The 14,273-nt window shown below is 36.4% G+C and overlaps 1 protein-coding gene across 2 annotated transcripts in view; it reads right to left on the bottom strand.

Annotated features, from left to right (window-relative positions):
• LOC125262451 (M-phase phosphoprotein 9) overlaps positions 1–14,273 on the bottom strand; it is a 30,094-nt gene extending 15,821 nt beyond the window's left edge. The window contains exons 1-8 of one of the 2 annotated variants that reach the window (XM_048181227.1): positions 14,070–14,273; positions 11,644–11,918; positions 11,386–11,533; positions 9,512–9,601; positions 5,666–6,129; positions 2,036–2,183; positions 1,580–1,652; positions 1,305–1,390 (exon numbers count right to left, since the gene is read on the bottom strand). In XM_048181227.1, the coding sequence (XP_048037184.1) occupies positions 1,305–1,390; positions 1,580–1,652; positions 2,036–2,183; positions 5,666–6,129; positions 9,512–9,601; positions 11,386–11,533; positions 11,644–11,882 (1,248 nt within the window). In that variant the 5' untranslated portion in view covers positions 11,883–11,918; positions 14,070–14,273. Of the gene's footprint in view, positions 1–1,304; positions 1,391–1,579; positions 1,653–2,035; positions 2,184–5,665; positions 6,130–9,511; positions 9,602–11,385; positions 11,534–11,643; positions 11,919–13,842; positions 13,986–14,069 lie in introns of those variants that run through there. The other variant, XM_048181228.1, reaches the window with a different exon arrangement.

The raw sequence follows: 14,273 nt of genomic DNA, 5'->3' as shown, positions 1-14,273 counted from the left end.
ACAGACTTAGCCTACTGTATCATATTTGTTATGCAAATTTTAAAGGTTCACTTTTTTAACTTTAGTTAGTGTGTAATGTTGCTGTTTGAGCATAAACAACATCTGCAAAGTTATGATTCTCAAAGTTAAATGCAAAGCGAGATGTTTTTTTTTACAGAATTCACTGTTTAAGGACTACAACAAACAGCTGGTAAGGACTAATTTACATAAACCCTGCCCTCGAGAACATGCAACAAAGGGGATGAGGCCATTTTAGGCTGGTTTAGAAAGTAGGAAGAGTTGATGTAGTAGAGTGTTGTTGCCATGCCGTCATTTTACGCCGGACTGCTTCACAAACGAGGGTCAATTCAACACAAAAGATTAACATGACGCCACATGCTAGTGGATGAGTTGAATCAACTCCACAGCAACTGCATAAATTTATCCACTAATCATTCAGAAACGTCCAGTTTCATTCTAAAAGTTGTAACTTCTTCCTGAGTCTCTCCATCAGTGTCGACTCCGGTTTGAACAATGTAAGGCTGAACACCGTTACTGACAATCCTCATTTTGGCTGCGTGAGATTCTCCAGCTTTGTTGTTGTTGAGCTGTTAAAGCTCCGCCCTCTTCTGGAAAAGGGGCCGGGAGCAGCAGCTCATTTGCATTTAAAGGGACACACACAAAAACGGTGCGTTTTTCCTCGCACCCAAATAGGGGCAAATTTGACAAGCTATAAAAAATGATCTGTGGGCTATTTTGAGCTTAAACTTCACAGACACCAGAGGGACACCAGAGACTTACATTACATCTTGTGAAAAGGAGCATTATAGGTCCCCTTTAAGGCCTCTAAATCACCAACATTATCAAAACTTTGCTTAAAAACATGCTGTAAATAATCTTCGACATGCCTTCTGTCGTCTGTCTGATTGATAGTTAATACTTTTATAGAAACTAAAGGACCTTTTAGTATAACTGTAAAAACATCCACATTCAGATTCGTGTGAAATCTTAATTTCTATAAAGTAAACATATGAATAACTTTTATATTTTTAGTAATATTTCAAGATGAACACTTACTGGATTGAAGCAACTTATGTTTACTTGATTATCCATATATAATTTTTTTTTTTAAAATAAAAATCCTGTTAAAATGTGAGTATCAAATATGATCCATCAGGCTTTTGAGGAATGTTTATTTGTTCATCTCACAATCATCATTGTTTTGCATTGCATTATATGTTTTGTCCCATAATAAAAAGATAATAATGAGTTTTACTTAAAATGAATGAGTTAACTGACTTTAAATTTATTTAATAACAATTTACCTGCATTAGGACGAAGGAAGCACTTTCAAAGTTGTCAGGTAGAGGGCGGTATAACTCACTCTCATCCAGCTTCCAGTAAGAGAGGCCTGTCAAATTAAACAGAATATGTTAACAGCAATTTCACAATCATCAGAAATGACTTCAGTCTCAACCACTAATTGAAAACCTCTTCAAATATAACATTACAATCCCACAAAATCACCCGATCACAATAACATTCCTACAGTGTGCTGTTAGACAGACAGTGGAGCTTGATTCTTAGTGAAACGTGTTACCTGAGGCTTCAGACACCAGACTGTCACTTCTCCTTAGAGGCAATGGGTTCATGGAGGCTGCACTGCATCCACGCTGGGGGAAAAGCCAGAAAAAAGATGTTTATTATATTCAGAAAGAAATTTCTAAATGCACACAGAGGCCTCTATGAACATTAAGAAGAACAGTGATGCTTCGTCTCTGAAACAAATCTCTGAAACAGCAAAAGATGCACAATTTAGATGTCAAGAGATGCAAACGATGCATGACAGACATTTAAATTCACATGCCTTTAAATTTAGAAAGTGAAATCAGTCATCAAAATAGTATAGAAAATATTATATACAGAAGTAAAGATGGAAGGACATTCAAAGAAGAATTTACTGCTTAAATTAGTAAAAAAATAAGCTTCCACAGATATCTCATGGGTATTAAAAGAACGAAAAACAAACGATCATTCAATATTAATATTTGCTTACATCAGGTAAATGATCGGTGTGCTCCTTAGGAGATCCTGCTCCTGCTGTGCTCTTGTCTCGCTCCTCCACATGTGACGTCCGGTTTTGTGCCGTTCGGTTCTTTCTCGGTCTGTGTTTTTGCCTTTGGGCCCAGGAGGTCAGAGGTTGACTACACAACATATAAACAACACAATGTTATAAAAAAAAATTAAAAAGTGTTAAAATTAAACAGTTTTTATTGAGTTTATATTTACAATTTTCATTTTTAATTTTAGCTTAATTTTGTCATTTTTTATGCTTTTTTTGTCATTTTTATGTATTTTAATAAATATTTCTAAGGTTATATATAAATAGTTTTCATTTATTTTCATTTCAGTTTTACTTTAATTTCAGTTAGTAATTGTAGCACTTGTATCAGTTAGTTGCCAAGTTAACATTTCTAAAAAAAAATGTAAAGTTTAGTTTAAGTTTTTCATCAATACTTCATCATAAGTTTTTTATATTTATATTACATTTTTTTTCAGTTAATAAAATTGTTTTTAATAGTTTAGTTTTAGTTAATGATAACAACACTGACTACAACAATAGTTATTGTGTATTAAAACATTATAGTCAAATGTTTAAACACATTTGACTGGATTTAAGTAAACATTTATTTAAAATATAACTCAGAGAGAAGCATTCTGACAAATATATGCAATATATTACATACTTGTTATATTTTACTTAACCTATTGTCTCCATTATACACTGTATGTTTGAATAAATTAGTCATGAAAACAAGTTATTACAACAGCCACCATTTAAATGTTTATACGCCAAAACAAACTGAAGTAAAAACATAATTTTATAGTTAAAAAGATGATGTAAAAACTACCTTATGTGCAGTGTAAATTGTTGATTATTAAATAAAGCTGATTAATGAACTGATTAATTAAACTTTAAATTTTGGTTTCATGAAATCTTTAATTTCGGTTTTAATTTCGGTGCATAACTCTTAAGATCTATAATATGCATTTAGAAAATAGATAGGAACATTACAGTCAAAAGTTTAAATGGGTAAATGACGTGAAGGTAATTGTTTTTGTCCAAAGACCTCAATAATAATAAAAAACAAAGATATGACATATGACATAGTATGTACGGTGGTACAACTAGATTTCTTTTATTGAATCTAAAAGGTTTTAATTAGATTTTGCTACATATAAAGGTATTTTAAAGATTTTGAAGTGTCAAAAGGTCATTCGGTTTAACTGTCCAAAGGCCAATACAGGGAGTGCAGAATTATTAGGCAAGTTGATTTTCTGATCATATTTTTTTCCCAAGCACATTTTACCAATTCCAATCCACATCAATCTTAATAACTACTATTAATATTGTTTTTAATCATTTATAAGTGATATATAATTGTTCATGAAGGCTGGAAATGAAAAATGCCTTATATTCAGGTGTGCAGAATTATTAGGCAAGTTTTCTTTTACAGGCAAAATGAGCCAAAAAAGAGATTTAACTCAGACTGAAAAGTCAAAAATTATTAAATACTCATGAGAAGGACGCAATACTAATGCAATACTAGAAATTGCAAAGTTAAAGCATGACCAAGGGACAGCAAAATGCTCATTGGGTCAGCGGGGTCAGACAAAAACAGGTGGAAAAGAAAAGACACATGTTAACTGCAAAAAAATTAAGAATTAAGGTGAAGAATTAAGTGTGAAACCATCAGGAACCCTTTAGTCTCCAGCGCCACCATTTTCCAGAACTGCAACCTACCTGGAGTCCAGCGCCACCATTTTCCAGAAGTGCAAGGTCTCAGGATCTCAGAGACTTAGGTTAGCTAAAGAATCCTAAAAAATGACCTTAGGTTAGCACTTGATAAGAATCACAAGCTGAAGCACTTGTTATAAAATACATGAAGACTGGGTTTTTATAGGCCTTATAGACAGTTATAAAATACATGAAGACTGGGTTTTTATAGGCCTTTGAGAATGACTCCTGATGGACCAGATGGACCACCACATCCTCTTGTACCACTGTTTGAAGAATTTATCCAGAATCTGGCAGTAAGGTGTTTGAGTTCACTTTTAGTCCATCTCTTATCCTGAAATGTCTGTCTTGCAGAGATGGACTAAAAATGATCTTCCAAAACTTACTGCCAGATTCTGGAAGATAAATTCTTCAAACAGTGGTACAAGAGGATGTGGTGCTGGTCCTTCAGGAGTCACTCTCAAGCTGTCTGTTTATAAGCCCTATTAAAACCCAGTCTTCATGTATTTTATAACACTTCAGCTTGTGATTCTTATCAAGTGCGGGTCATTTTTTAGGATTCTTTAGCTAACCTAAGTCTCTGAGATCCTGAGACCTTGCACTTCTGGAGACTCCAGGTAGGTTGCAGTTCTGGAAAATGGTGGCGCTGGAGACTAAAGGGTTCCTGATGGTTTCACACATAATTCTTAATTATTTTGCAGTTAACATGTGTCTTTTCTTTTCCACCTGTTTTTGTCTGACCCCGCTGACCCAATGAGCATTTTGCTGTCCCTTGGTCATGCTTTAACTTTGCAATTTCTAGTATTGCATTAGTATTGCGTCCTTCTCATGAGTATTTAATAATTTTTGACTTTTCAGTCTGAGTTAAATCTCTTTTTTGGCTCATTTTGCCTGTAAAAGAAAACTTGCCTAATAATTCTGCACACCTGAATATAAGGCATTTTTCATTTCCAGCCTACATGAACAATTATATATCACTTATAAATGATTAAAAACAATATTAATAGTAGTTATTAAGATTGATGTGGATTGGAATTGGTAAAATGTGCTTGGGAAAAAAATATGATCAGAAAATCAACTTGCCTAATAATTCTGCACTCCCTGTACAGCCATTTCATTTGTGATTAAAATATCTTAAAATATCTTAAAATGTATATATTTTTTATTCTGGCATGATTTTATAAAATCATATTGCAACATAGTGCAAAATGATATTAAAATTATGTGTAGAAGGTGTCGCGTTGTTATGAGAAAGAATGTCTGGAAAAATCAATTTCATTGATGTCATTTGGACCAATTTAAAGGGACCATTTTGGATCAAGTCAATATCATGTGACAGGATGTGACATCACCTGCAAAGGACCACATGGTTGTGAAGCAAAGTAACTAACTCTCTCTTAACTATTTGAAAAATAGTTCATGTTTTCACATGCTATAACATGTCCCGAAACATCAGGCATTTGGTACAACCGCATAAAACATGGAAAATGTTGTAATATTTTAAAAATTTATACTAAATATAAAATGTTTGATGTCCTTTTGCGAAACAGCCTGTTAGCATGTTCGAAAATATCGTCATTCGGTACAAAGTGTCACGGTAAAACAGAAATTTTGGTTAAACCAAATGACTTTTTTGGTCACAAATCTTGTAAAAAATGACAAAAGCAGTGTTAATTTATAATAAAAACCACATAATCTCATTTTAAAACCTTACTCAATGACGCATTTGACAGAACTAAGTGAATTTCTCATTGATCTTAAATACGTTTACATTTTCTAAAGGCTCATGGTAAAATCTTTTAAATTGGTTTTAGACAAATATAATTCCTCATTTGTGTCATTTCACTTTTGATGACTCCAATCATACTTAACCAACTGCAAGTTTACCTTATTACTCTCTGTCTATCGGTTGGGGTAACGGGTGCGATCGTCGCAGGCGTCTGGAGTTTGTCGCTGGCTGTGATGGTTCTGCTCAGCGGGTTCTGGCCCACTGGGCTTGTGTCAGGTATAGGGGACGGTGTAAGACTGCCATCCTGCTGGTTTGGGGACCACAGCGCCTCATCCCTCCCCTCTGTGGAACTGGGCCGCGCTGTTTCTAAGCCATGCTCCCAGGTGGAAAGAGTCCCATATCCACTGCTCAGCACAGTAACCATCCCCTCCTCCGAGCTCTCCTGAGGGTGAACGGTGAGCTGGGGATGTGACAGAGGTCTTGCAGCCGACGACATGAAGGTGTTCTCAGCCGCCGGGTCCTCTAGAGGCTTGTGGATCTTACCAGGCTCCAGAGAGTGCGTCTGTGTGCTGATTTGGCGGTTCTGTAACTGCACTAACGCCTTAATTTCATCCTGTATGAGCTGGAAGAAAACATGCAAGAACATCAAGACAGAACAAACATTTATTATTTGAGTTAAGACGAATCTTCTTTCAGATTAAGACCAGAAACACACTGTACAACTAAAGTACACAAACGCAAATGACAAGCATGGAGTAGACATGATATTGCAAGCACAGTTAACATGCTGTCTTGCATCACTGAAGTGTTAATCAATCTCAGTATTGAACTGATAGTTTACTTTAAAAAAATGTAATATTAGTCTCTGGTATCCCCAGTTAAGTTTCAGCTCAAAATACCCTATAGATCATTTATTATACAATGTTGAAAATGCCCATTTTTGAGTGGAAGGAAAAACATTTTGTTTTCGTGCATGTCACTTTAAATGCAAATGAGCTGCTGCTCCCCACCCCCTATCCAGAAGAGGGCGGAGCCTGTACAGCTCGTGCCTCGGATACTCTGCCAAAAACTTACAAACATCTGTTTGGTTTTGATTATCATCTCTATAGCGGCCACAGTATCATGACATTGCAGTTCTTCGTCATCATTAAAGTTATTTGCAAGTGTTTAAACAGTCTAAACTTCTGATATATGGTTTTCTGAGCGCACACATCTGAAGCACGCGCACAAAAAGCTGGCTGTCAGACGGTGCATCCCATGAGTATTAAACTGATTTCTCTTACACATCTTATTGTGCTTAAACCGTCAAATACACACAAGGTTATGTTAAAAACACACAAAGTTCACAAACACAGTCGGTTATGTAAACAGCAGGGAAAGAAATCACATGTGTGTATTAGATCTGTGAATTAAAGTGACAGCAGCGAAATATACAGAACCTGCTGCTGTTAATATGAACCAAACAACAAAAGAAAAACAGAAAATCATTCACTGCTCTTGATTAAATAACTTTAACAGTTTTAATAAGAATACATTTCTTAATTGAATGCTGCTGTTAAATGCTCTGGCGAGGAGATAAACATGGCGGACTGTGTACAGCTCACTGAGGGGAGGAGCTAAGCTAATAAGGCAGATTCCATGCCTGTCGTGGGCGGGGCTTACGTAAGAGTAGGGGCAAATTTGGAACCGCTCATTTGGAGACACTGCTTATGATTTATGGCGATTATAAAAAAAGGAGTGGGTGGATTTTTTACCATTATAGGCTGGTTGTTTACACACATCTGTGTTCAAACACCTTATAAAAGTGAATTTTGCATAATAGGTCCCCTTTAAATGTATGTATATGAACTGCATGTGTTATATAGTTAGTTTAGCTAAATTTTAACTAAACAGCTCAGAAAGAATCTCAAAGCATGTGTTTGTCAAACTAAGCACAGAAGATGACGGTTTATGCAAATGCCTGCATCAGCGCCACTTGTTGCAATACACATAGTTGTGTTGCGTAAAAAAAGCAAAGATTTCTGAACAGAACAATGCATAACATCAAGCTGAGAGATTACGCAAACTATAAATCAAAAATCGTTTATTAAACCATAAAATCTGTTGTCAACATAAGAGAAGCTTTAAAGTCTCCCTGCAGTTTTCCGGCAAACTAAAAGCTTAATGGTTTACCGACTGAAAATTAAGACTACTGTAATTTTACAGTTGCACTGTCAAATTAATACCATTGTTATTATTTGTTCTTAAAGACCCCCTGTGGTGAAAATCAAGTTTTTAAATGTTTATATGTCTATGTGGTGTTTTTAATATGCTTTAAAGGTGCCATAGAATGGAAAATTGAATTTACCGTGGCATACTTGAATAACAAGAGTTCAGTACATGGAAATGACATACAGTGAGTCTCAAACACCATTGTTTCCTCCTCCTTATGTAAATCTCATTTGTTTAAAAGACCTCAGAAGAACAGGCGAATCTCAACATAACACCGACTGTTACATAACAGTCGGGATCATTAATATGTACGCCCCCAATATTTGCATATGCCAGCTCACGTTCAAGGCATTACACAAGGGCAGCCAGTATTAACGTCTGGAGCTGTGCACAGCTGAATCATCAGACTAGGTAAGCAAGCAAGGAAAACAGCGAAAAATGGCAGATGGTGCAATAATAACTGACATGATCCATGATATCATTATATTTTTAGTGATATTTGTAAATTGTCTTTCTAAATGTTTCGTTAGCATGTTACTAATGTACTGTTAAATGTGGGTAAAGTTACCATCGTTTATTATTGTATTCACGGATATAAAAGCCGTCGCTATTTTCATTTTTAAACACTTGCAGTCTGTATAATTCATAAACACAACTTCATTCTTTTTAAATCTCTCCAACAGTGTGTAATGTTAGCTTTAGCCTGTTAGCCACGGAGCATAGCCTCAAACTCATTCAGAATCAAATGTAAACATCCAAATAAATACTATACTCACATGATCTGATGCATGCATGCAGCATGAATGACGAACATTTTGTAAAGATCCATTTTGAGGGTTATATTAGCTGTGTGAACTTTGTTTATGCAATGTATATAGAGTCGAGAGCTTGGGGGCGGGGAGCGCAAGGATTTAAAGGGGCCGCGCACTGAATCGGCACATTTATAATGATGCCCCAAAATAGGCAGTTAAAAAAATTTATTAAAAAAAATCTATGGGGTATTTTGAGCTGAAACTTCACAGACACATTCAGGGGGCACCTTAGACTTATATTACATCTTGTGAAAATGCGTTCTAGGGCACCTTTAAGACAAACCATGTAAAAAATTAATGTCAACACCATTGCTGAGTATTTTCTCTTTAAAACGGCAGTGAACCAAAGACCGTCTCAAAAACACACTGAAATCACTGATGTTTTTGACATCGCAAACTATCTTGTAACCCAGTGGTTCCCAAACCTGTCCTGGGGACCTGTCCACTGCACATTTTGCATGTCTCCCTCATCTAACACACCCAATTCAACTCTTGCAGTCTCTACTAATTAGCTGATGACTTGAATCAGGTGTGTTAGATGAGGGTGACATGTAAAATGTGTAGTGGTGGGGGGGTCCCCAGGACAGGTTTGAGATCCACTGTTGTAATCAATCACATCAACGTGATCGTCAACGAGTGGATCTCTGAACTGGTGTGAGTAAATGGAGGCGGGGCTAATTTGCATATTCATAGAATCACATATACTAAATGAGGCATAGGTGTAGAGTTACATTCAAGCTATTTTAAGACTATTTTAAGATTTTTTTTTCAAGAAAAACATTTGAATGTCATTTTAGTAGTCAAAGATGAGTTTTAAGGAATACAATTATTGATTACAGGGGGACTTTTTTTTTTTTTTTTGGAAACACACTGAAGCATCTTGTCAGCATCAGATACAAAGCACAACACTTGAATCCTCGGCAACATGAACACGCACACAATAACTTGGTACAGTCCAGTCAGTTCCTCTGAGAAACATACCTGTATCTGGCACTGGTACTGCTCCTGCTGTGCAAGGATTTGCTCTTGATATTGCTTTTCCACCAACTGAAAGAGATGAAGCCACCGGCCCTGTTTGAATAAGAAAACACATGGTCACTATTATGTTGTCTGCTTTTTAATAAGAGGATAAAAACAGATTCTGTGGATGCAAATGAAGGAAAAGATAAGACAGACAAATTGGTGCGTTTTAGTTAGATGAGCAAGTAGAGGATTCAATGGGAAAGTTCTACTGCCAATCTCACATAAAAAACAACAACAGAAATGTGATTGCCATGTGGACAATCTCAGCACATTAACAGAAGTAGCGAAATATCTTTTCTGCTGTATTGTGACATACTAAAAGAATCGTTAGTCAGCTAGAGAGGAGCATTTTGATAAATGTATGCCCTATATTACATATTTATTATATTTTTACTTAATCTGTCGACTTCATTATTAACTGTTTGAATAAATCCGTCATAAAAACAAGCCACCATTTAAATGTTTATATTTCAACAACAAATGAGTAGAAATATACATTTATAGTTAAAAAGATTATAAAGATTTTTTAAAAAATTATAAAAAGGATTATAAAAACTGCCTTATGTGCAATGTAAATGTTTATATACAACGGGTGTTAATTATTAAATAAAGATGATTAATTAACTGATTAATTAAATACATTTATTTTTGGTTTCAGTTTTCAGCTAAATGAAATCTTTAATTTCGGTTTCAGTTTTAATTTCGGTGCATAACTATTAAAGGGTTAGTTCACCAAAAAATGAAAACTCTGTCATTAATTACTCACCCTCATGTTGTTCCACACCCGTAAGACCTTCGTTCATCTTCAGAACACAAATTAAGATATTTTTGATGAAATCTGAGAGGTATATGACTCGTCCATAGACAGCAATATAATCAACACTTTCAAGGTCCAGAAAGGTACTAAAGACATCATTAAAACAGTCGACGTGACTGCAGTGGTTCAACCTTAAATTTTATGAAGGGACGAGAATACTTTTTGTGCGCAAAAACAAAACTAAAATAACAACTTTTTTAATTCAACAATCTCTTCTCTTCTGTGTCATTCTCGTGCGTCGTTTACGTCCAGCGCTTCCAGGTTCTACGTCAGAACGCCAACTCATTATTGGCTGGCTCCTGCGTCAGCATCACACGCATGTTCCGTGCTGATCACATGATCAACTTTGGCCAATCCTGAGCCGGCGTTCGGACGAAAACATGGAAGCCTTCACTGTGTTTACTGCGCCATCTGCGTAAGGATAATGACAGGGAAGAGAAGAGATTGTTGAATTAAGTTTTTTGTTTTTGCGCACAAAAAGTATTCTCGTCACTTCATAAAATTAAGGTTGAACCACTGCAGTCACGTCAACTGTTTTAACGATGTCTTTAGTACCTTTCTGGACCTTATATAATGGACCTGAATATAATCAACACTTTCAGTCATTTACATTTTAAGTCATTTACCTCTCGGATGTCATCAAAAAATATCTTAATTTGTGTTCTTACGGATGTGGAACGACATGAGGGTGAGTAATTAATGAGAGAATTTTCATTTTGGGTGAACTAACCCTTTAAGATTTATAATATGCATTTAGAAAATAGAGAGGGTGATTTTTAATTTCATGCCAACTTTAAAGGCCTTTAGGACACTTCTAAATGATATAATTTGGGTTGTCAGGGATCAGCTGCATTGTGGGATGTTCTCCACAGCTCCGAGCGTGGCTGTTGTTGTCAGCTCGACTCCTAAGGGAGACCCCAGTTGATGGCCCAGAAACCTGGGCCATGATGGCTGCTTCATAACGCCACATGAGGGAATGAATGGACAGTGTGACGTGTCTCGGGCATCTGCGCACCTCACAGTTCTTCCAAATCTCCGGGTCGGTCTCCCCACTGCTCTGGATCTCCTGGACCAGGGCTCGGAGGGTCTCTATGGAGCTTGGGTTGATGAACGGCAAACTTCTCCCTGAGCTGAACTCCTCCTCAGTACGAAGACACAGATTCCTAAAGCATGTGACACGAGGAAAAATACACCCAAGAGGGATTTAAAACAGCTTATCAACAACAACATCTATGTAACAGTAGACAAAAGGCATCACATGAAAAAAACTGACCTTATTTTGTTGGAAATGCTGCATGCTGGTGTGGTGGAGGGTCGGTTTTCCCCTTCTGTCGCCTGAAGGAAGCCCTCGGGGTGGGACGCAGAGTGCTCCTCTTCGGGGAGACCAGATACGGTGTCCTCAGAGGAGACGATGGACGCCTCACTCTCTTTCCCGCCATTGGCACTGATTTGATCGTGGCTCAAAGCCACAGAGCTGGACACGTCCTCAGAGATGCTGTCATCTGTGGACATGCTTAAACAGCCGTCTACGGTGACTGTATGCGAGCGCTGCGTACAAAAATGGAGAATATTATACATTTCGTAAGAGTAAATGCATGTAAAAGACACTTATCCAATGCAACTAGGGCTGAAATCTACAACCTTTCAATTACCAGCCCAGATCTTTAACTAATTAGCCACCCACCCAAGAAAATAAAGCCTATTTTTACTTTCAGAATGATTTACCTATGTATTTTTTTTAATCAGCTCATATTAACTAAGATGTGCATTTAAAACAATTTGCCAGTTTAAAAATAGTGGCCCTTTACCGGACCTAAAATATGTATTTTATATGCATATAAGTTTTGTTGTTGAGAAAAAAAAATGTTCTCACCCATGTTTTTCCTTGTGAAAAAAAAATACACTTTAGAATACTTTTAAAAAGACTTTAAAAGGATAAGTGTGAACTGACTGTAATGTTTTGGAAACTTAATTGCATGTTACTAGCAATAAAATGAAAATGTTTAAATTTAGTTTTACTTTTTGACATACTGAAGTACATCTTTATATGTAATTTCATAATTACCTCTATTTTCATGTACAAAAAAAAATGTAATTTCTATTGATTGAAATGTGTGTCATGTATTTAAATATTTGTAATTACACATTTGTGTTGAAGAAGCTGCAATTTATTACATTTAAAATATACTGTCTTAAAATGTACTTTAAAAGGTTAGTTCACCCAAAAATTAAAATAATGTCATTAATTACTCACCCTCATGCAGTTTTACACCCGTAAGACCTTCGTTCATCTTCGGAACACAAATTATATTTTCAACAAAAGATATTTTTGTTGAAATCCAATGGTTCAATGAGGCCTGCATAGCCAGCAATGACATTTCCTCTCTCAAGATCCATTAATGTACTAAAAACATATTTAAATCAGTTCATGTGAGTACAGTGGTTCAATATTAATATTATAAAGCGACGAGAATATTTTTGGTGCAAAAATATTCTCGTCGTAAACAAAATAACGACTTATATAGTGATGGCCGATTTCAAAACACTGTTTCAGGAAGCTTCGGAGCATAATGCATCAGTGTGTCGAATCAGCGGTTCGGAGCGCCAAAGTCACGTGATTTCAGGAGTTTGGCGGTTTGACACGTGATCTGAATCATGATTCGACACGCTGATTCATAACGCTCTGAAGCTTCCTGAAGCAGTGTTTTGAAATCGGCGATCACTAAATAAGTCATTATTTTGTTTTTTTGCCGCACCAAAAATATTCTCGTCGCTTTATAATATTAATATTGAACCACTGTACTCACATGAACTGATTTGAATATGTTTTTAGTAGCTTTATGGATCTTGATGGATGGCATTGCTCTCTGTAGAGGCCTCAGTGAGCAATCAGATTTCATTAAAAATATCTTAATTTGTGTTCTGAAGATGAATGAAGGTCTTACAGGTGTGAAACTACATCAGGGTGAGTAATACATTTTTGGCTGAACTAATCCTTTAAGCAACGAAACAGTCATCAAAAGTTTACTCTTTTTAAGCACACTTACATGGCGTTTTATTGTATTAATATTATAAAATCTGTAAGTATAGCTTCTTAAATATACTTTTAAGATCTGAAGTACAATACAAGTGCACATTTAATACAATTAAGCATTAAAGAAGGGATTTGTTTACTTCTGATATATCATAATACAATCTTTATCCTTAAATACAAGCAGCAGATCAAATCACAATGATGTTTAGGAAATAACATATAATTATTATATTATTTTTAATAGGTTAAGGCTTAATAAGCCAGCTGTCATCATGATCATGAAATACGTTGTTTATATGTAGTCTGACAACAACAGATCCTCACAACAGTCATTCATTGGTAATAAACTAGAAGAAGCAAGTTATATGAAACCAGAACCACACACACACATTATGTCATCAGATCAAGAAACAATAGAAAGCAAATCTGGCCACTTACAACCCCAGCAGATGCTGTTTTATCGCATATCTATTCTAAAAGATGTGAAGATGTGTACATGCCAGCAAAACACAGACTGGTAGCTCGCTATGGCGCTTCCTGTTCCCTCGCGCAGCCGCCACACACACTGCACGCGCATCACCTCTGCAGCCGCATCCCGCGAGACACCGAGCACCAGCGCTGACACAGTTACCATGATAATAACTCCTAAGTAACGCGTCACTTACTTGTTACTTGTTATCATCACTTGTTCTCCCATTTTGACATTTCATCATGCGCCGCGCGCGCTCTCTTTCTTCCTCTTCATCTGTCACTGACTGCTGCTCGCTCAACCTTCTAACGTTCGTTCTAACCACCCAACGACGACACACTGCGCCGCGAACCGCCATTGGCCGAGTGAGTTCGAAAGGCGTCACTGGATAAGCGGGCAC

The sequence above is a fragment of the Megalobrama amblycephala genome, linkage group LG2 (genome assembly GCF_018812025.1).
Source record: "Megalobrama amblycephala isolate DHTTF-2021 linkage group LG2, ASM1881202v1, whole genome shotgun sequence".
Taxonomy (NCBI): domain Eukaryota; kingdom Metazoa; phylum Chordata; class Actinopteri; order Cypriniformes; family Xenocyprididae; genus Megalobrama; species Megalobrama amblycephala.
This window is presented reverse-complemented; position numbering and strand designations above follow the sequence as displayed.